General features: G+C 40.4%; 2 protein-coding genes and 9 pseudogenes across 2 annotated transcripts, besides 8 other annotated features; 3 read left to right on the plus strand and 8 right to left on the minus strand.

The window, feature by feature from the left end:
- Positions 1 to 619: 619 nt before the first annotated feature.
- Positions 620 to 673: a microsatellite.
- A 183-nt stretch (positions 674 to 856) lies between these two features.
- Positions 857 to 889: a sequence feature (AT_rich).
- Positions 890 to 923: 34 nt separating this feature from the next.
- Positions 924 to 953: a sequence feature (AT_rich).
- A 77-nt stretch (positions 954 to 1,030) lies between these two features.
- Tb09.244.1190 lies at positions 1,031 to 2,563 on the minus strand (annotated as a pseudogene).
- A 1,006-nt stretch (positions 2,564 to 3,569) lies between these two features.
- Positions 3,570 to 3,591: a sequence feature (AT_rich).
- Positions 3,592 to 3,858: 267 nt separating this feature from the next.
- Tb09.244.1180 lies at positions 3,859 to 5,272 on the minus strand (annotated as a pseudogene).
- Positions 5,273 to 6,511: 1,239 nt separating this feature from the next.
- On the minus strand, positions 6,512 to 7,413 carry Tb09.244.1170 (annotated as a pseudogene).
- A 1,134-nt stretch (positions 7,414 to 8,547) lies between these two features.
- Tb09.v2.0310 lies at positions 8,548 to 9,919 on the minus strand (annotated as a pseudogene).
- A 1,429-nt stretch (positions 9,920 to 11,348) lies between these two features.
- Positions 11,349 to 12,839, minus strand: Tb09.244.1140 (annotated as a pseudogene).
- Positions 12,840 to 14,549: 1,710 nt separating this feature from the next.
- Positions 14,550 to 14,683: a microsatellite.
- A 150-nt stretch (positions 14,684 to 14,833) lies between these two features.
- Positions 14,834 to 14,857: a sequence feature (AT_rich).
- A 12-nt stretch (positions 14,858 to 14,869) lies between these two features.
- On the minus strand, positions 14,870 to 15,132 carry Tb09.v2.0320 (annotated as a pseudogene).
- A 457-nt stretch (positions 15,133 to 15,589) lies between these two features.
- Positions 15,590 to 15,611: a microsatellite.
- A 210-nt stretch (positions 15,612 to 15,821) lies between these two features.
- Tb09.244.1130 lies at positions 15,822 to 17,153 on the minus strand (annotated as a pseudogene).
- A 353-nt stretch (positions 17,154 to 17,506) lies between these two features.
- On the plus strand, positions 17,507 to 17,794 carry Tb09.244.1120 (hypothetical protein, unlikely; the record flags this gene model as incomplete). The annotated part of the gene is made up of 1 exon (XM_822659.1): positions 17,507 to 17,794. One exon carries the CDS (start codon positions 17,507 to 17,509, stop codon positions 17,792 to 17,794), a length of 288 nt encoding a protein of 95 aa, XP_827752.1.
- A 563-nt stretch (positions 17,795 to 18,357) lies between these two features.
- On the minus strand, positions 18,358 to 19,857 carry Tb09.244.1110 (annotated as a pseudogene).
- A 1,248-nt stretch (positions 19,858 to 21,105) lies between these two features.
- Positions 21,106 to 21,576, plus strand: Tb09.v1.0900 (hypothetical protein; the record flags this gene model as incomplete). Its single annotated transcript, XM_822660.1, has 1 exon — positions 21,106 to 21,576. One exon carries the CDS (start codon positions 21,106 to 21,108, stop codon positions 21,574 to 21,576), a length of 471 nt encoding a protein of 156 aa, XP_827753.1.
- Positions 21,513 to 21,574: a microsatellite.
- A 53-nt stretch (positions 21,577 to 21,629) lies between the features above and the next one.
- On the plus strand, positions 21,630 to 22,638 carry Tb09.244.1100 (annotated as a pseudogene).
- Positions 22,639 to 22,641: the final 3 nt, after the last annotated feature.

The following is a 22,641-nucleotide window of genomic DNA, read 5'->3' on the forward strand; positions in this document are numbered from 1 at the left end:
AACAACTGACCAAAATTCCTACCGTAACCACCCTCTTTTCCCCTTTGCTCTGTGGTCTTGTATTCCTTTTCCTTCCAATTAACACACATTCTATGAATCCCTTGTTAGAGCATTTAACGCTGCACATTAAGACCCACAATCACGTTTAAAACTGCGGTTGTAAACCGTCATCTCTGCAATAGCATCTAACGATTTTTGTTTCAAATATGGGCATCATTTTTTCGTGATATACCATTTTATAATGCGCTACACAGTTCCGCTTCCATTTGTTTCATTCTGTATTTTCTTTCTTCTTTTTTCACCACCTTTTGCTGCTCCCGCTGTTTCGTGGCGACTTCACCATCACCTTACATCAGACTCTTTAACTTCATAATTACATCTTCTCCAACATCCCCCTGTATGATAATTACCACAGAAATTTTTGTTTATGAAACTGCGCATACTCCATCTCCTTTTCTCTATCTCCTTCACTCACTATAAAACTTATTTACTCATTCCAATTCGCTAACTTACCTCCATTATCGTTTTCTATTGTGTTAATTGCTTCTATTTTTGGCACTTATTCCGTTATCACAACCATACTTATAATATTATCATATACAAAATAGCAATACTCTCCTATTATTATCATTGTTATTATCTTTATCACTGTTATTATTGCTGCTCTTATTATAATATTAGAATATACATACTTACACAGTTTTCTACATTTATACTTACTATTAGAGCCCTCACTAATATAACCCTATCTAATACGCATAAAATAAAACAAATTAAAAAATGAACCAAAATAGATTAGCATTTATACTTATACCCTATCACCATACTAATTTACACCCATATGTAACTTCTACACTTAAATTTAATATTTTTTAGATTATATTATATTGAAAGTTTTCGCATTTTGTAAGGGTTTGCAAAAGTATTAAAATATATCAAATTTTAATAAATTTCGTTAATTCGTCCAAAATAGGTGATTTTCATAATTTCCATAAAATTGATCAAAAATCCTTTGTATGCTAGAGTGGTATCAGACGTATAAAGTAAGATCTATCGGAGAAATTTTCTTATTTAGAAGAAATCTGGAACGTTTTAATTTTTCTTCAATCCAACCGCAAACAGATTTTTTGCTGGAACCGCAGTTACTTAGACTCTTTCACATTTCTTCGTATCTAGTCCTTTAAATTGGGAAGTTGGCTCTCCTGTTTCTTTTCTTACTTATTCTATTGCTTCTTTTTGTTCCTTGCTCAATGTGCACTTTTTCTTGTCATCTTTTGCTTCGCCGTTCCAGTTGCATGGGGAAGTGCAATCTGTTTGTTTGACTACCTTATTGCACTCTTTTTCGGCTTCTTCTTGCTGTTTTTTTGAAGCACTCTCCTCTACTGGGGCTGCTGTTGCTGTTGTTTTTTCTCCTACAAGAATTGCTATGACTGTGTCATTTAGTAGTTGTAGTTCTTTTTCGACTTGCTGTGCTTTTTTTGCATTATCTTCGTCGCTCTTTACTTTTTCAGCAGCGCATCGCAGTGCTGATAGCCATTGGTATTGTCGTTTCGCCGTTGGCAAAGTGCTTTGGCTTATATTGCACACATTGGCCTCCATTTGTGACCTTGTTGCCGGTGCATCCTGCGAAGCCGCCGCCTACGGTGCTGTCAACCACGCCGAGCACTAGTGCTTTACCGGCATTTGTGCTGCTTTCTGCTTTGATTTGAGTCTGTAGCGCTGCCCAGGCCGATTTCAGTGTTACATCGGTGAGGTGGCCGGCACCTCCGAATTTGGCGCAGTGTTCTATTAAAGGGTCGCCTGCTGCTTTGTCGTTGCTGTTTGGTGTCCAGTCTGTGCTGGTTTCGCTACCTTCAAGCCCCTTTCCACACGCCTGTTTCGTGTTCCCGTGTGCGTTGCTGGCTCCGCAAAGGCAGAGCAGATCCCAGAAAAGCGCCGTGCCTGCTTTGTTGTTTGTGCCTGCCGCTTCTTCGCTGCATACGTTTTCGCGAGTGGCACTTCCCGATTTGAGACCGTCAGAGTTTGCTGCGCCATGGCCGTATAGCGAATCTTTGCATAGCTGTGCAGCGGTCGGAGCTGGAGTTTGTTCCGCGGTTTGTGCTTGTGCGTACAGCTTTTTTGCCCGTTTTGCCATTTCTGCCGTTGCCAGTCGTTGTGCCGCAGTGTTAGGTTGTGCGGTGAATGTTTTAATCCAGGTTTGATGGTGTTTGAGCTGTTTCTTCGACTCTTTCCAGAACTGCCAGTCTTCTTCGCTGCCGCCTAACTTATTTTTATTGGCCTGTGGCAATGTCGCCCATTCCTTCTCCGTGTCAATTGCTTGTTGAAAGTCACTTCCCGCTAGACTAATGTTTAGCGCACCCACAACTAGCGCTGTGTCGGTTTTTGTGGTGGCCTCTTGGCCGCCTTTTGTGCACTTAGTCGCTAAGTTGACTAGCATACAGATCGCTTTGTACTGAGCTGTATTGTCGCCTGCAGCTGTGTTAGCTTCCGCTGTGAACAGGTTGGCTGCGGTTAAAAGAAACAGTGTCTTGAATCTTATGAAGGCGCGTTTGGCGTTCGTCATTGCTGATTCTAATAGCAACGCAATAATTCCTTACCGATTTCTTACAGTCGTCTTTTTCACAGTTTGTCACTGTTTCTTCCTATTCACTCAATGAAGAAAGCATCGTGTTTTGTGTTAGATATGTAGGGTGCCCAGCAGTTGGCCACATGTATTCAAAACATTGGTATATTAAAGGGGTGCCATCCGGTTGATTCCGGCACTGGCAGTCAGACCGCTGCCTCCATGATTCGTTCTGTTTTGTCAGCCTTTACTTAGTTGAAAAGACACACAGGCTCGAAAGTTACTACATTACATCGCCCAGCTCCATTACATAAATATTTTGCCATTATTGTGTTATCATCATATCTATATCACAGCACAATCACTCACCCACCCATTCCCGTTGTCCCTGAAAGCTAGCCCTATTTTTCACTAGCTGTTCCAAAATTCCCACATGCACTTTATGAGCTGCCGTGCCCAGTATATAATTCATAACATTTGATCCACCACCAGAAAAAAACTACACTTGCAATTATCTTAGCAGTAACATCTATCTAATTTTGTGTAAAATATGGATCACAACCTCCTCCGGTATCATTTCTTCCTGCGCCTTGCGTCACTGATGTTTTTGTTTTTTATTTACTTTCCTTATTTTCTCCTACTGTTTATTTCTGCGCATAACGTAGCGACTCTATTTTCCCTATGCGCTGCACCACGTCTTTCCCTGATTATCCCTATATCATAACCTCTTTTTTTCATGAAATCCGTACTCATATCTGTGTTTGAAAATGCACATATTCCATCTCCATCTCCATTTCCCCCCCTCTCTTTCTCTCTCTGTATCTTACTACATTCACTCTAAAATAATATTACTCGTGCTCTTCCACTTCGTTTACACACTATCCAAGTCACTGACTTACTCTCGTTGAAACCTTCATATTGTTTTTGGTTCTTCTGTTTTGGTATTTCATTTGGTTACATCACAACCATTTTGCTAATATTAGTATATACACTCACAACACTTTCCTATTATTATAATTTTTATTATAGTCTCAATTAACATCTATAAAATAAAAAGAAATATGTAAAATTAACTAAATTAGAAGAGCACTTATTTTCACACCACATTACCTTACTTTGTTACAACATTGTTCCTAGAGGTCACTTTCGTGTGAAAATTGCATATTTTTTTTTGAAAACAATTCATTATTTTTCATATTTCGCAAAGGTTTTAAAAAAGTGATATAATATGTTAAATTTAGTAACATTTTGTAATTTTCTCAAAATAGTAAATTTCATAAAATTAAGCAAAATCTTTAAAATAGTAGCAAACTTATAAAGACAGCAGAAATAATGGCGAAATTATTATTGAAGAAAATAGAGGAATCTTTGCAAGTGTTTTCTTCCCATTTGCAATCCGGAGATTTGCATTCTTTTTCTTGTTACCTTTGCATTTTTCTGCTGCGTTTGTCTGCTCTTTGACTTTAGTTGCGTCTACTTCGCATGATCCATCTGTTTCGGTGTTTCCTTTCCATTTGCAGTTAGCCTCTGTGCAGGCAGTTTTGTTGTTTTTGTGTTGTTAGCATTCTTTGGCGGTTTTTTTTTCTGGTATGCTGGTTTTTTCTTGCATTTGTTCTCGAGCTTGTGGTGATTCGCTGTAGATCAGTGATTGAGCTTGTAGCCGTTTTGTTCTTATTCTGTCTGCTGCTTGTTGGCGAACCTGTACTGCTTTTTCGTGGGCTCTTAGGGCGGTTACTTGGTCGGCTAGCTGATGTAGCCACGGGATGTCTGTGTATTTTTTGCTGCCGTCGCTACCAAGGTCTGTGTATTTTACACACATGCCGCAGTCTTGGCTTCCCGTGCATTGGCCTTTGTTGTTTTACCAAAGGTCGCCGCTCCGTTTACGCGCATGATTAGTTTTGTGATGTGCAGTAGCTTCGTTGCGAGTGTATCCGCCGTAATATGGTGTTTTGTCTGTAAGTCACATAGTTTGACTGCTTCAGATATTGCTGCCGCGGCTGGATAGTTACTGCTTCCTGGCCACGTCTGGGTGGTCCCTGTGACGTACTCACACGCGTTGCCTTCGTTGCTGCCTGCGCCGTTCTGTCTGGTGCATATACATAGCAAAGCTGCTGTGACTGTTACGGCTTTTTTGTTTTGCGTGCTGCCTTCGCACACTGATTTTGGCCCGGCGACGGTGGCTGCCCCCTTGAAAAGTTTGCTTTCGTCGGAAGGAGCGTCGCTCCAGGTTTTGTCGCCGTAGAGCGCCGTGTTTAGCTTTTGTTGTAAGGCGCTGTCGTTTAGCAGATTTTCTGTCGGCGCTGCTTTTTGCATGTGTTCGTTGGTTGCAGTTGCCTCGGCCGCGTGGCGCTGGACAGGTGGGCGGATTGCCGCCTCCTTCTCTGTGGTTATATCTTTTAGCTTGTGCTTTGCCAGTGCATCTTGTTGCCCGTCCGGCTTGATGACGTTTAAAGCAGCTGCCTGCCATTTGTTCCATCTTTCTTTCCAGTCCGGGTGTTGCCCGAGCTCGTCGTCTGGGAATGCGCGTATTGTCTCCTTGTTGGTTTTGTCTCGGAACAGGTCCAGCCAAGCTTGGTCTGATACGCTCATATTAAGCTCTAGGATGTCGTCCAAATCCGTGTTCTGAGTTGGGGGCTGAAAGGCTAGTGTTGCCCGCTTGTTCCCTAGTTCAATCAGCCAACAGAGCGCCCATCTCCCTGACGCTGTCATCTTTAGCGATGTTGGCAAACGCCCGGCTGGTAATTAAAAGCAATGCCACTTTCACTGAGATTCTAAAAAGCCACCGTGTTGGCATACTCAAATATATCATTTGTCTGACTCTATCTCAAAATTTCCTGAAAGAGAATGAGCTTAGCGTTGTTGTTTTTAATGAATGTTTCACTGTTTGGTTTGAAAACATGCTGAATTACAGTAGGTGTTTCCGCGCAGCTGAGCGCTTAGTTTGTAGAATATTGCTGGCTTGTCCCTTATTGCTTTTGGAGAATGTACCATTAAAATCTTGTATGCTGCAGGTAACTACTGTTTGTAAGATCTAGGTTGCTCGGTGAGTACTTTTAGCCGTTGGTGTATGCTGCTTTTTCTACATTTGTAAGGATGTCACATGCTGCTTCCTTCGACGGTTCATAGTCTTCGCTAGAATTACGGCTGTGGTTCTTTTTGTGCCTCTGGGAGACTTCTTTCGACCATTCCTTTACTGCTGCCTTTTTTGTTGCTTGTTCCTGTGTGTCTTGCTGGTGCCTCCATTTTTGTTTTTAGTTAGGAATAAGCTGCGTTCGTCAGGTTGGAATTGAATATTGGATTGAGAACGTCGGCTTTTTGATCGAATGTTTTGTCGAGTCCTCAGAGTCGTTTCGCTTGTGCATAAGTATAAATTCAACATGGAGTCGTGAACTCCGCGGTTTTTGGGGCCGTGGTGTTTGCCTACTCTGTTAGTTTAGGTTTAAACGCAAGGGAGTTTTATATGTTTATTATGTTGCCTTTGAAATATTTTTGAGCGTGTCTGATTTTTTGACTTCGAAGTAAAGACCGTTTGGTTAAGTTCTGTGTTTGTCTGTGTCTGAAGAAAGTATTTAGTGTCGAACATTTGGCAATGAAGTTTCTTGCGACCTTATGTTTCTGGTTTTGTCGGTTCAACGTTGTTTAACAGGCGACTTGTTCTTTGTCACCATGTTGTTGTTCGCTGCGGGCCTCTTCGGTCGTTGGCTTGTGCAAGGTTCTGGGTCGACTGTTCTCGTTACGCGGCCTCACTGGCTGTTGCTAGCACTGGCTATCCGGCGCCGTTGCGTTTTCAGCTGTGGGCTGTTGTTGGCACAAGTAATGGCTTGTCGGCGGCGGGAATTAAAACGCGCGACACTTTATGAAGAAGGAACAAATTTGTATTCTTTGGCCACTATGCAAAAGACTGCCATATTAGAAGGCCAATTTCCCTCGTTTAGCGCAATATAGAGTTTTCTCCAAATATCTAGTGTTAAATTGTTCTCCTTTCAACTCTTTATACCAAGTAAGATTTTTCACAATTAACTTTGCTTTCTCCTCCCATGCAATTGGTTGACCCGGAAAATGAATGAATGGGGCTTCGTCAATCACCCCACTATTTGGAATGGAAAATAAATGTTCCTCATAATCCAATCCAATCATTCCTCTCTTCAAGACAAATCTCTGTCCAACAGCTTCTTCCTGAATTTCAATCCATATTAACAGAGGCTTTGAAATGCTTTGATCCGAACACCACTCCTTACTTCCCTTTAGTAACTCTTCGAATGCATATTCAAATTTCCCAAATGCCCATACTCTTGCTACCAAACCACCACCACTAAGATAGGGGTTTTCTACTAGGAGGCGATTTCAGCAAATGCGGTAACTTCTTATCCTATTCTTTTCTGTAACCGACATTAAAAAACCAATAGCAATCTCTCTACATGCTCTTTGTGATCTGAATTCCTAACCAAATCCAACTGAGGCGCATAACACTCTGATGTTGTCATGAATATAATAGGGGAAATATGCTTCTCTTTTACTATATCTTCTCCACTAAACTTCTCTTCATTTTCAGCAGTATTCTGTATAAAATATTCCACAGAATTTTCATATTTTTCTCCGTAAGAAACAATAACATCAGATCCGTCTAAATGAATTAAAATATCCTCATCACTTACATTCTGTTTTTCTAAAAATTCCATAACCCATCTAGGCCTTTTTACATGACTATACAAACCTCCCATCGCAATTGTAATAATTTAAACATTGTTTAGTTTGGCACTCAATATGAGCCTACACCATCCTTGAGTTCCATGAGTCGGAACGACAACCACAAAGACTCTCGGATACTTAGTAATATTATGTGTTATATTTTCCCTGTATGATGTTGAAGAGGCATTGATCTTAAACACAAAAAATGTAAGAGCAGCGGTAAGAGTAAAGTTCTCGAGTTACTAAATTTTATGACTTAATTTACCTTTTAAATTTCAGAGAGTTGTAGGAGAATCATAGAAAACTTATGAAAAGAGTTAAGATTAACCAATAATGTGGTTAGTTAAGGCAACGCTGTGTAGGTATATTGTCAATTGTTCCATATTGTTATGATAGATGTGTTTATGATTGTATGCTTAGTGTCTGCACTTCGTTTTTTTAGTGCGCATACATTGTTTTTCTATTTAGCTTCAACCACACAAAGACCTTTACGCTAAATGCTTTCATCTATTCAGTAGACTCACTTTTCCACTCCATGCATTGTCATATGAATGAAAATAGCTAGTTGTTATGGTTATTGGTTCAGAAATACTAAGATTTCTGCTGGTGGATGCGTTACCTCCAACAATCATCTACTTTTATCATGCACTTTCTATCACTTTGGATACGTCAGAGGTTCCATTTTCACTGAGCCTGGACTCTGTTTCTTCCATATTGTCCTTCCATTATCTTGTTTATTATAATTCCAATATTAATATTTGTTTTTGAAACTGTGCATTTTCCATTTCTTTCTCTTTATCTGCATTTTTTCTTTCTTGTGAAAATATTCCTGTTCCTCTTGCACTCACTCATGCTCACTTATACTCACTCAGTTTACTCCCTTTCCATTGTAGTAAGTGATTTTATTTTGTATTATTATCATTATCATTAATACTTTTATGAAAATAGTAGCTTATACATACTCACAAAACCTTTTTCCAAAAATAATTATTATCATCTTTTTTCTTTACAGTTACTATTATTACCATTAGTCTATCCTAGTATCCATGAAATAAACGGAATAAATCATATTATAATAGAATTCATTTTTTCATATCCTATCACTCTGATACTTTATATCTATATGCTAGCATTGCGCACATTGCCAAAATTTTTATATTTTCATAGTTCTTGAGTTTTTGAAAATTTGCACATTTCATCAAAAAGTGTTAAAATATATCAAATGTTAGTAAGATTTACGAAATTCTCTCAAAATATCAAATTTTCATCTGTCTAATAAATTTGAGCAAAAATTCTCAAAATGCTACAAAACTCAAAAGAGCAGCCCCATCACAGCCAATTTCTTATTGATGATGAAACTGGAATCTTTGCACTTGTTATCTTCCCATTTGCAGCCGGGAACTTCGGTGCTGGTATCCTCCGCTTTACCTGCATATTTATCCTCTTTCTTTTCTTACGCTTTCGCTCCCTCTTTAGCTTCGCACTTTCCATCTTTGTCTGTTCCTTTTCATACACAGGGCTCATTGCACTAACGTTTACCCTTGTAATCGCATTCTTTATCTGCTTGCGTGTTTGTATTACTTTTTTAACCACCTCCGTTGCTGCTGCTGTCTCCGGACACATTTTTCTTGCGCTGGGGATCAGTGTTTTTGACTAAGTGAGAAGTTTTCTCTTTCTCTTGTTTTTGTATTCGGTGCCGTCCCGCATTGATGCCAGCGCTGTTTGTAGCTGTTGAAGTTGTGCCTCTTCCACGTCGTAGTTGACCGCTGGATCGTTGGTGTCTAAAAGTGATTTTTGTACTTGGAGTTTGCCTGTTATTTTTGGTGTCTACCTTGAGCAATTGCGTTGCCATCCTTGAAGGGTCTGCGAGTTGCTGTTCTAGTAGCGTCATTTTTGCTTTACAGTGCCCGAAATCAGTGCCATCTACTGTTTGTTTGCCATGGTGGGGCCAGTCCGTGTGAGTGGCTTCTGCGGAGTGGATGACTTTAAACAGGCCGTTTCCACACAGCGTGTCTTTGTGATTGTCATTTTCTGCGTAAGATTCGCCACCATTGCTGCCATATTGTGTTAGCATGCAGCCTTTGTTAGTCGCTGTCTGAAAGTCTGCCTGTGTGCCCATGGCTGTTTTGAACGCACCGTCGTATTTTTTTGCGTGTTTAGAGTCTTTTCCGCAAATGTAGTTAGTTTTCCGCTCTCTTCTAGGCAGCCTGCTAGTTTATTGTTTCCTTTGTGGTTGTATGCTGCCCTTCCTTTGTCGATGCAGTAGTTGGTCGATCCAATTGCTGCCTTGAATATGCCGACAAAATTGTCTATTCTGCCTGCGAACAAATTGCACGTTGCGGCTGCGTAGACTGCTGTTTCAGCATTTGTGTGGAGTGTTTTTATCATGGTCGTTGTTGTCCTCTTAACTGCCAGGGATATTATCTGCAACCATTCAGAACCGTTCATGTGGTCTTCTGTTACCAGCATTTGCAGGTCGCCGTCTAAGTTCTGAAGTCTCTGTATTACACCCACGTAGCTGGTTAGAATGGACGCCACTTTAATGGTTAAGCTTTTTAGTTCGCTGTTGAAGGCTCAAATTTTCGTCATGTCCGCGATCCTACGAACTTCCTTGTACCCCGTGGCAGTGTTCGAAAAAACACTGACCACTAAAAATATCACCTTCATTTGTTGACCGTGGATCAAACTTCTGCCAGCTCCAGTTTCGTTCATTCTGCATTCCTATATACGGGCTGCCTTACTTTAAGAAGATTAGGGTTTAAAATTACGAGTTTCAGCTACGGTAGATGTATACTTGTTTTGCCGGATCATCTCCCGTGCACGCTGACCTCCATTCATATCGTAGAGGCTGCCGCCGCGAGGTTTACCGCTGTGGGATGACAACATTGAGCAAGGTGGTGCTTAACCTCCGATTGAGTCGCTGCTTTTGACAATCTTCAGAAGAGTTTCCTAGTTTCCCGTTAAGTTTGTCGTTACGCCGGCTTTGTGTAGAGTTTTAGGTCGGTTGAATGTTTTTTGCTATTGATCGTACTACACTGTTAAGTTGTTTGTTTCTGTTTACAGGGGTTACTAGTAGTAGTAACAAAAGGGTATGTATACGTCGTGAGGTTTTCCGAGCGCTGCACCGCAAAACATGGTACTCTTTCTGATTGATCTTGAACTCAGAGTTATATGTCTAATTTATGCCCGCGTACAATAGCCAAATAAGCTTACCAAGTCATCTATAAAAAGTCCTGCGTCATCGGTTGATAACACCTAAACAAAATACCCCACATTTATTATATACACTGCGTGCCCTTGACACACTGTCTTATATAAGTATTAGCAATCAGATTTAAAAACGCTTGACGTCACCGTCTCTGCAGTAGAATCTATACATTTTTAAGTGTAATATTTGAAATAATCCGCTCCTTCTGATATCATATTTTTTCTGTTTGGTGATACTACGTATCTCGTTCCTCCACTATGTATTTTTTGCTTTCTTTTACCCTTTTTCGTTCCTTCTCCGGATAACGTACCGACGGCATTTGGTCTTTACTATGAACTCTGTCTCCTCCACCTTGAACCCACCATCGTCTCCTTCTGTATAATGATGCCTATCGTTACGCTTTCTTGAAACGACACATATTCTATATCCCTCACTATCCTTCCACCTCTCCATTAATCATATTCTTCTTACCCCCTCTCACTTCCTCTCTTGCTTACTGTCCCAGTCAATCACATAATCTGATTGTATACTTGCAATTGCTTTAATTTCTTCTATTTTGCCGTAGATTTAGCCTTGATCACTACTATTATTATAATATTCGTATATGCACACTTACAACAATTTCCTATCATTATCAATATTATAACCCTAACCCAACAAACATCCATAAAATAAACAAATTAGAATAGCACTCATTTTCCATCCCCTTTCACCCTCCGGCTTTGCATCCACAGGTCAGTATCATACGAAATTTTCATATTTTAAAGGTTTTCAATATCTTCATATTTTTCATTAATTTGTACATTTTAATAAAAAAGTTAAAATTTAGTAAATTTCCTCCAAATAGAAAATTTTACAAACTTTAGTAAAACGTTTTTGAAAACTTAATTATAGAAACAAAACTTCAAGCAAAAGATGGGCCTTATGAACGACAAAAGAATTTCTTCCTGTGGTGTTTGTGTTTTTTCATCATTCCCTTCTTTTTCTGCTTCTTTTATTACTTCCTTTTGGTTTCCTCACTTAATGTGCACTTCTTTTTGCCATCTTCTTCTTCAACAACTTTGCATGGGGGTGTACATTTATTCCCTGGCCCCTTCTTCTCACAAGTTGCGTCTGTTTCTGTTATTTTTCTGGTTACTGTGTTGTTTTTTTTGCTATTTCTTCCTGCAATTGCTTTCCCAAGTTTTCAAAGGTTTCCTCGTTTTTTATGTGTCTGAGAAGCAAACTTTTTCTCATGTCTTCGGGGTTGCTGTTAGTTTTTATTTTTTTCTGCCGTCTTGTCAGCTTGGACCTGTGTTACGGGGAGGCTGTCTATTTTGGTTTTTATCTTTTCGGCCTTGTTCTTAGAGTCCCCTGCTACGCTGTCTAGCAAGGCGGCTGTCCCATAGTCGTTTTTGCTAGTTTTGTCCGTTAGTTTGGCGCCTTTCCGGACGCTTGTTATAAGCTGAGCTTCCTTGCCTTTGCCGATTACGTGAGCTAGTATTTCGTCCTTTGTTTGGCCGCAGCCGTCATACTCGGCTTTGATTAGATGTCCGATGGCATTGAACAATTTTTCTGGTGCTGTTTGTGGATTTTTGTTTCCCAGTCTGTTCCGAGGGTGTCTAACTTGAGGGTGTTTATTGCTGTGGTTGCGTGGTTGTTGTGAGCAGTTACTGTTAGAAACCCAAACATGACCGGAGTTTCTGGTGGCGATGGCCTTTGCCAGAGTTCGGATGTTGCTGAGCCTGCGCTGACAGCTTTTAGCAGTCTGCATTTTGTGCTCGCTTGCGCGTTCGAACCGTCGCCGTTTGAGCTTAACTCCTTATAGCCTGTCTTGTCCAGCACCTCTGTGTTGGTCCCTGCTGTTGGTGTAATGTCGGCTGTTGACGTTGGTGTGCAACCCAGGCGAGTATTGGCGTTGGTTCCGCTTGGGTTGCCGCCCACTGCAGCCAGGCAAGTGCCTGTGGTGCCTCCTGTGGAAACAGCTATTAAGAAGTCGACGAATTCGTTTATCGCTCCTGTTGCCTTGCCCGCGTTAACTGTCGCCAATAAAGCCACCTTCTGCAGCTCTTCTAGTTCTGCTGCTGCTGCAGCCCCACAGGTTCCTGCAGCGGCCGCAGCTGCCTTGTAGAGTGTTGACGCATTGGCATCGTCCTCTGCTTCGGCTGCCAGAAAAACGATCAGCTCCGCCTCATAAGCAGCTTTGATTTCCTTTATGAGAGCCTCTTGCTTTTGTAGTGCTACTGAAGATATTTTGTCGAGCTCAGTTGCGACCCTGCAAATCTTTTGTACCTCCGCTTCGTCAAACGCCTTGGCCGACGGCTCCGCAAGTTGAACCGCTGTCGCTAGCGTTGCCATTAGGCCTATGTATGTTCGCACCACTGGCTTTGAGCTTATCATTATTTTTTCTATTTCTGGCTTATTGTTCGTTGTGTGTTTGGCTATGTAATAGCTGCGACACGATGGTTCTTAGATTGGCACGGTGACGTTGTTTCTTCTGTTTTTCTGGCTTATTATCGTTCAGTTGGGAAAAGGTTATTAGACTCTGTTTGCAGCTTGTGGAGTGCAGCCCACGCCGCCGCTACAGCTGCTGATAAGCTCGATATATTCGGCTGTCAACGCTTTTCAGAAGCAGCCTGCTGTGCCACCGAAACCGCATTCTGGTAGCTGCTTTCTTATGCGATCACTTAAATTTACCGTCTTGAATTAAAAAATTTACTAACATCAATTATTTCATGTCCAGCCTCCATCCAAAATTTTTCCATATTTACCAACACAATATTGGATATCGATTCAAAATTATATCTAAAGCACTCTCCTTGTTTCTTCTCTGCACATTGTGATTGCATATACCTCCTTATTTTTTATAGTTGTGATTAAATGTATTAAAACTTCTTCTCGGTCAGGTTTCTGACTATTCCAACCATATTTGACACTCAGAATCTCACCGTTAAAAAATTTCTTGTACTAGTGCTGCAAACATCTGCGTTATTTTCCGCGTCAATTTTGTTTAAAGGTAGTTTGTAGATCTGTCAAATTTGCTATCGATCGCCTCTTTGCCTCGCGTTCTCGAAGTATTGCAGCTGACAGCCTGTCGACTAAAGTTGGTACTAACATTGCTACGCACGGCATCAGTCGCCCTGACGCAGATCCTTGGCTTTCGCTGCTTCTTCAGACTTTGTGGTTGCAAATCTTTTAACACAAAGAGTTTTTAACAAGTACAAACTAACACTAGCTCTTAGTTGTATTCGTCTCCCCTACTTACTTTCTTCTTTCTCACTTAACGATACAGAAAGCTGCAGGGTCCAGAAATACATATGGGAAGTCGATGCTATTTACTGTTTCCTTACTGGGTGATTCGAACCACTTGCACTTTTCCATGTTTTTTAGCTTCTAACATGCCAAATCTGCAGCTTAGACTTGCTTTTTACATTTTGGATGCTAATACAGAAAATAAAGAAATGTTTGCGCCCATACAATACCTTGCCGATTTGGCTACGTCTCAAAACAACGAAGACTCAGTGTTTCCACACTATCTTCTCATTCAAAAACGCTTTGATCACCGATATACCATGCCGGTTTTGACTCATTCTTTTATCTGCTTCTATTTTTACTAATTTAGCGCTACTTTTGTTTCTTTCTGTAAGTTCAACTGTGGCCATTGTACGCTTGCCTCTGAATACACTTTCTAGCTGTCGTTAATACAGGTACCACAAGCACTTTAAGATGAGTTATACGCTCTTTATCTCGTCAATTACCTCCAATGTTGCTATAAGGTACAAAGGTATTATATTCCTTATTTTCCTTTCTTCCTTTCCGCTTTCTGTCACTGTTTCTACAGATTCCGTAGTTACTCTCCTTAGCTTATACACTGGAATTCGACTCTCCCTGATTATTCTTTCTACAATCTAGTTATGTATAATAATATCCATAATCATGTTTGAGCATGAACTGCCTATATTTCATCTCCTCATTCTCCTCTTCACTCTTCTACTTACTCCCATTGCATCCTTGGAATTTTTAAAAATGTTTCTATTTATCGAATCCACTTCGTACTCTCATTATTGCTCTCATTATAATATTCGTATATACACACTCACAACACTCTTCTATCATTATCATCATCATTATTATTATTATTATTACTGCTCTTATTATAATATTCGTATAGACACACACTCACAAGACTCTCCTATCATTATCATCATTATTATTATTATTATTATTACTGCTCTTATTATAATATTCGTATAGACACACACTCACAAGACTCTCCTATCATTATCATCATTATAGCCCTAACTAATTTGCATTAATAAAAAAATACAAGAAAAGTTAGAATATCACTCATTTTCACATTTTCATCAGAAAGTGTAAAGGTATATAAAGTTCAGATAAATTTATAAATTTTATATAATCAAGAAAAGATTTTAAAAATTGTTGAATGCTACAAAAATAGTAAAAGCAGCAGCCGTCAGAGCCGATTTGTTATTTACAAGTAAACTAGAATCACTTCAAGCTTTATTATTCCATTTGAAGTTATTGCCCTTTTGTACAGGCATCCGATGTAATGTGGCTAGTGCAGTTGCAGTTGCAGTTGTTTTATCCCCGTCTTTCTTTTCTCCTGTCTCGCCTCCTGTATTTTTTCTCTCCTTCTTGTTTTACCCCTTCTGCAGCTGTTGTTAGCTTTTCCATTTTTTGAACATAGTAGTAAGCCATTGCCTTACCGAGGTTGTTCTTGTTTCAATGCTTGCCAGCGCTAAAAAAACGGCGGTGCAGCGCCATAGGCCACACACCAGGGTCTTTAAAAAAAGTTTGAAGCCTGTCCCTACGAAACGTTCAGAGGCGAAATTAGCGAAAGCTACAAGAGTACAATTGTAACAATGTGGGAATAAAATTAGTATGAGAAAAATTTAAGCGAGGATGCTGCCGTTCAAATAAGGGTTAGGGTTTCACTAAAAAGAGAGCTGCTGTGCCACAAAAAAAAAGTGAATCAAAAAATGGGTCGATATTGAGATGGAAATTAGAGCTGCAGATGTAAACGTAAACAAAAATGTCTGCTTCATCAATAAGGGTTAGGGCCACATCAAAAAAAGAACCAAAATCGTGACGTATCATTGGTAGTATAAAAAAACCAAGAAAAAAAATCATAACCCTAACCCTAACCCTAACTATCCCCCCTCCCCATTTCCCCGGCTGCACAAAAAAAACTCCAAAAAAAAAGGAAAGAGAAAAAAATTTTTAGTTGTCAGAAAAACAAAAAAAATTTACAGAATCAGAAGTTTTTTTACAACCAACAAACAAAATCTCGGCTGGATTTACGTGTTAAAATATATCAGAAATTTTAACCAAAGTTTTAGCAAGGAAGAAAAAGAGGGGAAATTAAAAAAGCAAAAATGCAAGCAAAAGAGAAACCTTCTTAATCACAAATGAATTGCTCCCTGTGGTGTTTGTGGTTGTTTTTCCATCTTCTTTTGTTACATCTGCTTTTTGTGCTTTCTCTGTGATTTTGCACTTTTCTTTTGTTTTATTCCATTCGCAACCCTTAGTGGTGCCGCATTCAGCTTGGCCCTTGCCTTCGCATTTGGCCGCCTCCGCTTTGGTAACTTGACAACCTTCTTTGTCGTCCTGCGCTGCTGCGAGTTGACATGCTGTTTCGTTCAGAGCGATGCGAACAAGTGTTGCTGCTGCTACTGCTTGTTCTGCTTTATTAGCTGCTAAGTTGGCCTGCTTGAATTTTTTGATTGTTTCGTGTATGCTCTTGAGCTTGTTGGCTTTGACAGTTATCTCTTTTTCGGGGTACTTATCCACCACAGTTTTCGCTGGAATTTTGAGGTCTTGCCATGTTGACTGATCTGTGCCTAAGAGAAGCAACAGTTTGTCCGCTTGTTCTGCTGACTTAAGTTGGTCGACGATCTCTGCCAGGTGCTTTGAGCATTCTTGGTATGTTGAATCGTCGGCTGTTGGCGCCGTTTTCGTCTGCCAGTTTGTTTGGGTCGGAGCACTGCCCGTTGATGTCGTGAACAATTCGCCGCCCCAGTTGACTGCTTGAACTATGTTCTGGCCGTTAATGTAGCCGCCATCTGTTGAGTCGTGCATGGTGAGTCCTCAGTCTGCTTCGCTGCCGTCGGCAGCTAGTTCGGCGCCGGCGTCTTTTAGGGCTGCGTATTTGCCGGCCACGTTAGGCTCCTCCGAGCTGCTGGATTTTAGTAGCGGCGGGCTACGTCCGGTAGCATCCGCGATGCAATCAAGTTCATTTGCCTTTGCTTCGTTTGTCGTCCCCTTGATGCAGTAGTTTGATCCTGCTGTTGCTGCCTGGAAAAAGACACTAACAAATTCGTGGATTTTGCCTCCGTAGAAAGCGCAGCGCCTTGCTGTTAGTATGGCTCTTTCCGCTCCGTTTTGTATTTTTTGGGCTGTTTCGACTACTAGCTTACTGGCTGGCAGTAACAGTGTTGACATTTCCTCGTACACCGCTCCGTCAGTTGGTAGAACTGCTGTAAGCAGAATCTGTTGTAGTTCTTGCAGCTCCATTGCTTCTTGTCCAAGCTTTTGTAGACGGCCGGCGACGTATGCCGGGACCTTTGTCATTTCAAGTGATAAATGGCAAACTTTTTGCATTGCTGCCACTTTTAAGGGCTTTTTGTGTGCTGACTCTCCTAGCTGGGCATTGGATATCGCTATTGCTGCTACCACCGCTGCTAGTCTCCACATCCTTTCAGTCGGCTTAAAATCTATGAAGCAATATGTTCGCACGTGCGGTTCTTGCCTTTCGGAGTATCGGAAGCTGTGATGAATGTGGTTCAGAGATAGCAGCGCTTGCTTCAAGTTTTTTGGGAACGCAGCTGTTGGAGGGAATGTGTAACCACTAGGGAAAACTAGCTTGGGTTAGCGCCTTTTTTTAGTTTTTGTTAAAATTGCGGGCCCAGGCTCCCGGTGCTGACGTTACAAACATCATAAACTCTAGAGTTGCCTATGATATTTTTGATTATCTGCATTATAGGCTGCAATATATTTTGCTACTGCGCAGTGGCAGACTGACAATACCACGCCGCTGCTGCTGGTTTATGGTGTTCTGCCGTCTGCTGAAATTAGCTTCTACAAACACTTCACACTCTTTGAATTTTCAGTTGCTTGCCTGTGCAGATAGTAATCAATATTCGTTATCAAATTACGAATTACACTCGTTGGCTGCCATTTCTACAGCCACATCATCCCATTGCTGTGTAAAATATAAGTCACCGTTTGTCTTTCCTGTATTAGTTTACCCCGTAGTTACCTGCTGTGAATTTTTTTGGTTCATTCTGTATTTTCTATACTTCCACTTTGTCTTCTATTGCTTTTTCTGTGGATAAAGTAGCGCTTCCACATCCCTTGTACGCTAGACTTTGCTTCTCTCTCTAATATTCACTTCATCATATCATTATATACAATGATTCCCATAGTCATGATTTGTTCACAACTGCGAATATTGCATAAATCAATGTCTTTGTATTTCTTAGCTACTCTTGATAAAATTATTTGTGTTCTCTATGCCTTACTCTCTCTCTTACTTGAATTGCATCATTCAAATTATTTTAAGTGCTTTTGTTTTGTCAGTGTCTTTTGTCTTAACAACCACAATTATTATTGTAATATTAGTATATACACAGCCACAATACTCTCCAAAAATTATTTTAGACGTAACTAATACGCGTAAAAACAATAAAACAACTAAACCATATTAGAATATCACTTATTTTTTACCTAACACCCTACGACTTTGCACTTATAAGAAACATTCATACCAAAATTACATATTTTTTAATGTTCAGCATTTTGCGCATTTTCATTGAAAATTTATAGTATTTATAACATTTTAGCAAATTCTATCAAATTTTAACAAATTTCATACATTTGAGCAAGAATCTTTAGAAAGCTAGAATTCTAATAAACTCACAAAATCAGCTGCCATCAGAGCAAATTACTTTTTTACAAAAGAGCCGGATTTTTTTTTTTGCACTCTGGTCCTTCCCATTTGCAATCTTTCTCAGTTTTCCTTTTAAATTTATCTGTTGTTTTTTCCTGCTGCCCTTGTTTGTTCTCCTTCCGTGCCTGCACTCGTCTGAGTTGTAACTTTACTTTCATATACTGTGCACTTTCCATCTTTTTCCGTAGTTACATCCCATTTTCATTTACCTGTATTTTCGCGTGCAGTTTTGTTGATTTTGTGTTGTTCGCAGTTAGTGTTTAATTCAGTCACCCTTGCCACTGTTGTTCCTTTATCAAGTGCAGGTGGCTCTGGGATTTGTGTTGCCGCTGCTGCCGTCCCGGATAGGCCTGCATAGAGTGTGGCTATTTGTGTTTTGAGTCGTTTCGCTTCCTCTGTTGCTTCCTTTGAAAGCCGCAGTGCCCTCGTTGCTTTCCTTACGTTTGCCAGCCACGGTGCTGAGTTGAGTTTGCTTGTGTCCGTTGCTGACGCGGCGGTGTATGTTGTGCAAAAGCCGTTTGCGCTTCCGCTCCTACAAGCACCACTGTTGGCGGCACCGATGTATAGTTTTTTTGTGTCAAACCGCCCTGTGGCTAGGACTCGGTCAAGAGCTGCGTCGATAGAGTCGACGTTTATTTCCTGCCCGCTGTTTGCTGTGCAGTAGGCACTGATTTTTGGCCATTCTGTTGCTGTTGCGGTGCTTGGATTGGCCCAGGTTGTTAGCGCGGTTTGGGGGTTGATACATGCTTTTGGTTCGTTTGCATCGGCTGCGCAAACGCACATTATGACGCCGGCTACTGTTATTGGTGGCTTGCCGGTGTTTGTGTCATCTTTGCAGCACACTTGTGGGTCTGCCGCGCAGCCTGACGTGAACATGTCCGTGTGTTTTAGTCTCGTTCTGGCCTTGTCGGCTCCACCGAAGGCTGCTGTTTTTAGCAGCTTGTGAGCGGATTCCGCGTCTCTTGATCTTTCGTGCGTTTTCAGCTCCTGCAAATTTTCGGCGATTTTTGCAGCTTGTGCTGCTACCTTGGCTACTTCAGAGCCGAAATAAATCTTTTGGTGTTTTGACAACTTGGCTGCGCCGACTTCTTTGAGGACATTTGGTTCGGTGTCTTCCTCTTCTGCCTGGGCAGCTTTTAGCCAGGCGGGATAGAGAGCCTTCCATTGTTTGTTCTCTTTGTGTGTGTCGGGTATCTCGTCTCGCCAGTTTCCCTCGCCTGGTTTTGTTTTAAAGACGGCTTTCCACGTTGGTTTACTGAATGTTAGGTTTAGTTGCTGGATTGCTCCGATGTTCGGGTCTTCCGCTGTGGTTTCGCTACCGAGGGTTATTTTGGTCTCAGCTGCGCTCAAAATCGTGCGCAGACCACGGAATAGTGCTGCGTTTTCACCCGCCGCAACTGCTGCGTTTGCTCTAAGTTTTGGCACGCTCGCAAACGCAAGTGCTATCATGGTTTTCAGTGCTCGCGGCGTGCATTGCGTGAGCTGTGTTTGTGGTCTAGTCGTGCCACACATTGCTTGCAGTCAGCTGTAGCTCTCTTATTTGTTTTTAGTCCTATTTTTTGTTTCTTAAAGTTGTATGGAAAGAAGACTAGTCAATCATATAGTTTGAGTAGACTTTTGCTGCCTCTTCCAGTCTACTCAAGTTCAAGGTTCGTTATGAGGTAGTGTTACTGCTTAACCTAATTTGGGGTCCATTGACTTGTACTTCGTGTAGATCACCATTGTTTGCTTGTTATTCTTAGTGAAAACTTGTTCTTCGGTGCTGAAACTTAGTATTACCGTCGTGGGGCAGCCGTGGTCGGTTCAGTCATGTACTTTTTGAGTGTGCTACCCGCTGGTCAGTGGAGCTGTCCACACTGTGTACTTCTGCACTTTTCAAGCGTCTGTCTGTCACACTTCTAGAAGTTAGCTGCACTCACGTCTTAGCGGCGCATGACAGTGACGTTGCTTTGTAAAGCTGTCTTAATCTTTTGTGGTGAAATTTAGTTTTTACCTTTTTTCCTTGTCACATTTTGTGTGTTATGATGATGGCTGAGCTAGCGGGATGTTGCCTTAGATAAGTTGGAGTCCGCCTTTAGCTCCTCATTATTTTATTTGATCCATGATGTCATTTGGATTTGAGGTCGGTTATTTTGGTGAGCTTTCTTTCCCCGAGTCTCAAATTCCTCGTGATGTAGCTGTTCTGTACTATTCCAGACATTATTGGTTTCTTTTCAGTACTCCATTAGAAAAAGCTAAAAAACTACAAAATAATAATATGAAATGACTACTCTCTGTTTTTTCTCCTTTAAGATGAAATAAATTGCACTTTTTAAAATTATCTCTTATCGAGCCAACTATATTTGCCATTTAAATAAAATTCCCTTCCTTCGCATAGCTTTACTCTCGAAATAAACGAACTTCTTGCTTTTTTCGATACCTTAGCCAATTCTCCTTGGTATAAAAACCAGTAAAAGTTACTATTTCAACACTATTTTGTATGAGAGCACCGTTTTATCGATTTTTTGTCTTTGGTTTTCAATGCATTATTACACTAGCTCCTAGTCTCTTTGAATTTGTTGCTTATTCTGACACTTCCTCCAATACTAGGTAAAATAGTAATTTGGTTGATTCGTTGTTGCCGCATTTGCTTACTTAACTTCGGTAATAGACGCAACTACAGACAAACGTTTAGTCTTTTACCTGCTCAAGCTTGTGATGTGTTACTCTGATTCGTATCAAGTGTTTTACTCCATGTTATCTTTCCATTCTCTCTCTTCTGTTGTTGCTTCTGCGTATAACATGGCGACTCCATTGAGGCTACACACTGGACCATTTTCCTACTTATTTTTCACCATCTATCTTCTTGTGTATGATTATGCGTATTGTCATGCCCGTGTTGTAAAATTGGTACGTTCCATTATCTTGTCTCTTTCTGTCTGTCTCTATAGCGTTCTATCAACAATATTTCTCATGTGCTTCGTGTCTCTCACACTTACCATCCTACTCACCCGTTGGCACTTACTTCACTCTTGGCATTTTTTGATTCTATTTATGAAGCCAATTTGGTTTTCGCAAACATTCTTTTATATTAATAGTGTACAAGGTCGCAAAAATATACAGTCATTATTATCATTATCATTGTTATTATTATCATTACTATTAATATTACTACTTCTTTTATTATAATATTTGGATATGCACACTCACAACACTCTCACCGTTTTATACTAAAGTAGAATATGAAATATTATATTTATACACTTATACTGTTATATTTAGTATTTTCAAGCTCAGTACCTATTCAAGAAGAAACAACGGCAAATATGGCAGAGAAGGGCCTTAAGAAGCCAAGAATATTTGTGGTTGTAGTTCAAACTCATGCAACTCAAGGATGGTGTAGGCTCATATTGAGTGCCAAACTAAACAATGTTGCAATTATTATAATTGCAATGGGTGGTCTGTATAGTCATGTTAAAAGGCCTAGATGGGTTATGGAATTTTAGAAAAACAGAATGCATGTAATAAGGATATTGTAATAACTGTTTGATGGGTCTGATGTTATTGTTACTGACGGACAAAAGTGTGAAGATGCTGTGGAGTATTTTAGTCATGACAACATCAGAGTGTTATGCTCCTCAGTTGATTTTGCTCATGAACTCAGATCACAAGGAGCATGTGCAGAGATGTTATTGGTATTTCAATGTTGTAAACAGGAAAGAGGAGGATAAAAAGTTTCCTCATTTACTAAAATCACCTCCTAGTGGAAACCCCTATCTTAGTGGTGAAAATATAATAGCAAGAGTCTGGGCATTTAAGAAATTTGAATGTGCATTTGGAGAGTTACTGAAAGAAAGTGATGAATGATTGCCAGAGAAGAGTATTTATGCTACACTGCTAATTGGTAGTGTTACTTAAAAGGAAGCTGTTGGACAGAGATTTGTTTTGAAGCGAGGAATGATTGGTCTGGATTATGAAGAGAGATTATTTTCTTTTCCGCATAGTGATAAAATTGGAAAGGCTGTATTTATTTATTTCACAGGACAGCGAATGGCATGAGAGGAGAAGGAAAAATTGATTGCGATGAATTTAAGTTAATTTAGAGAGTGAGAAAAGAGGATATTTGGTGTAAAAGATTTGGCAGAAATTTAAACTTATTTGATTGACAGTGAAAAATGGAATTTTGAATATGGTGAGGTTCGCGGAGAGGTGTCAAGTGATGGGAAGTTGTTTAACGCTAAGAAATTGTAGTTG

Source organism: Trypanosoma brucei, chromosome 9, assembly GCF_000002445.2.
Source record: "Trypanosoma brucei brucei TREU927 chromosome 9, whole genome shotgun sequence".
In the NCBI taxonomy this organism is placed as follows: domain Eukaryota; phylum Euglenozoa; class Kinetoplastea; order Trypanosomatida; family Trypanosomatidae; genus Trypanosoma; species Trypanosoma brucei.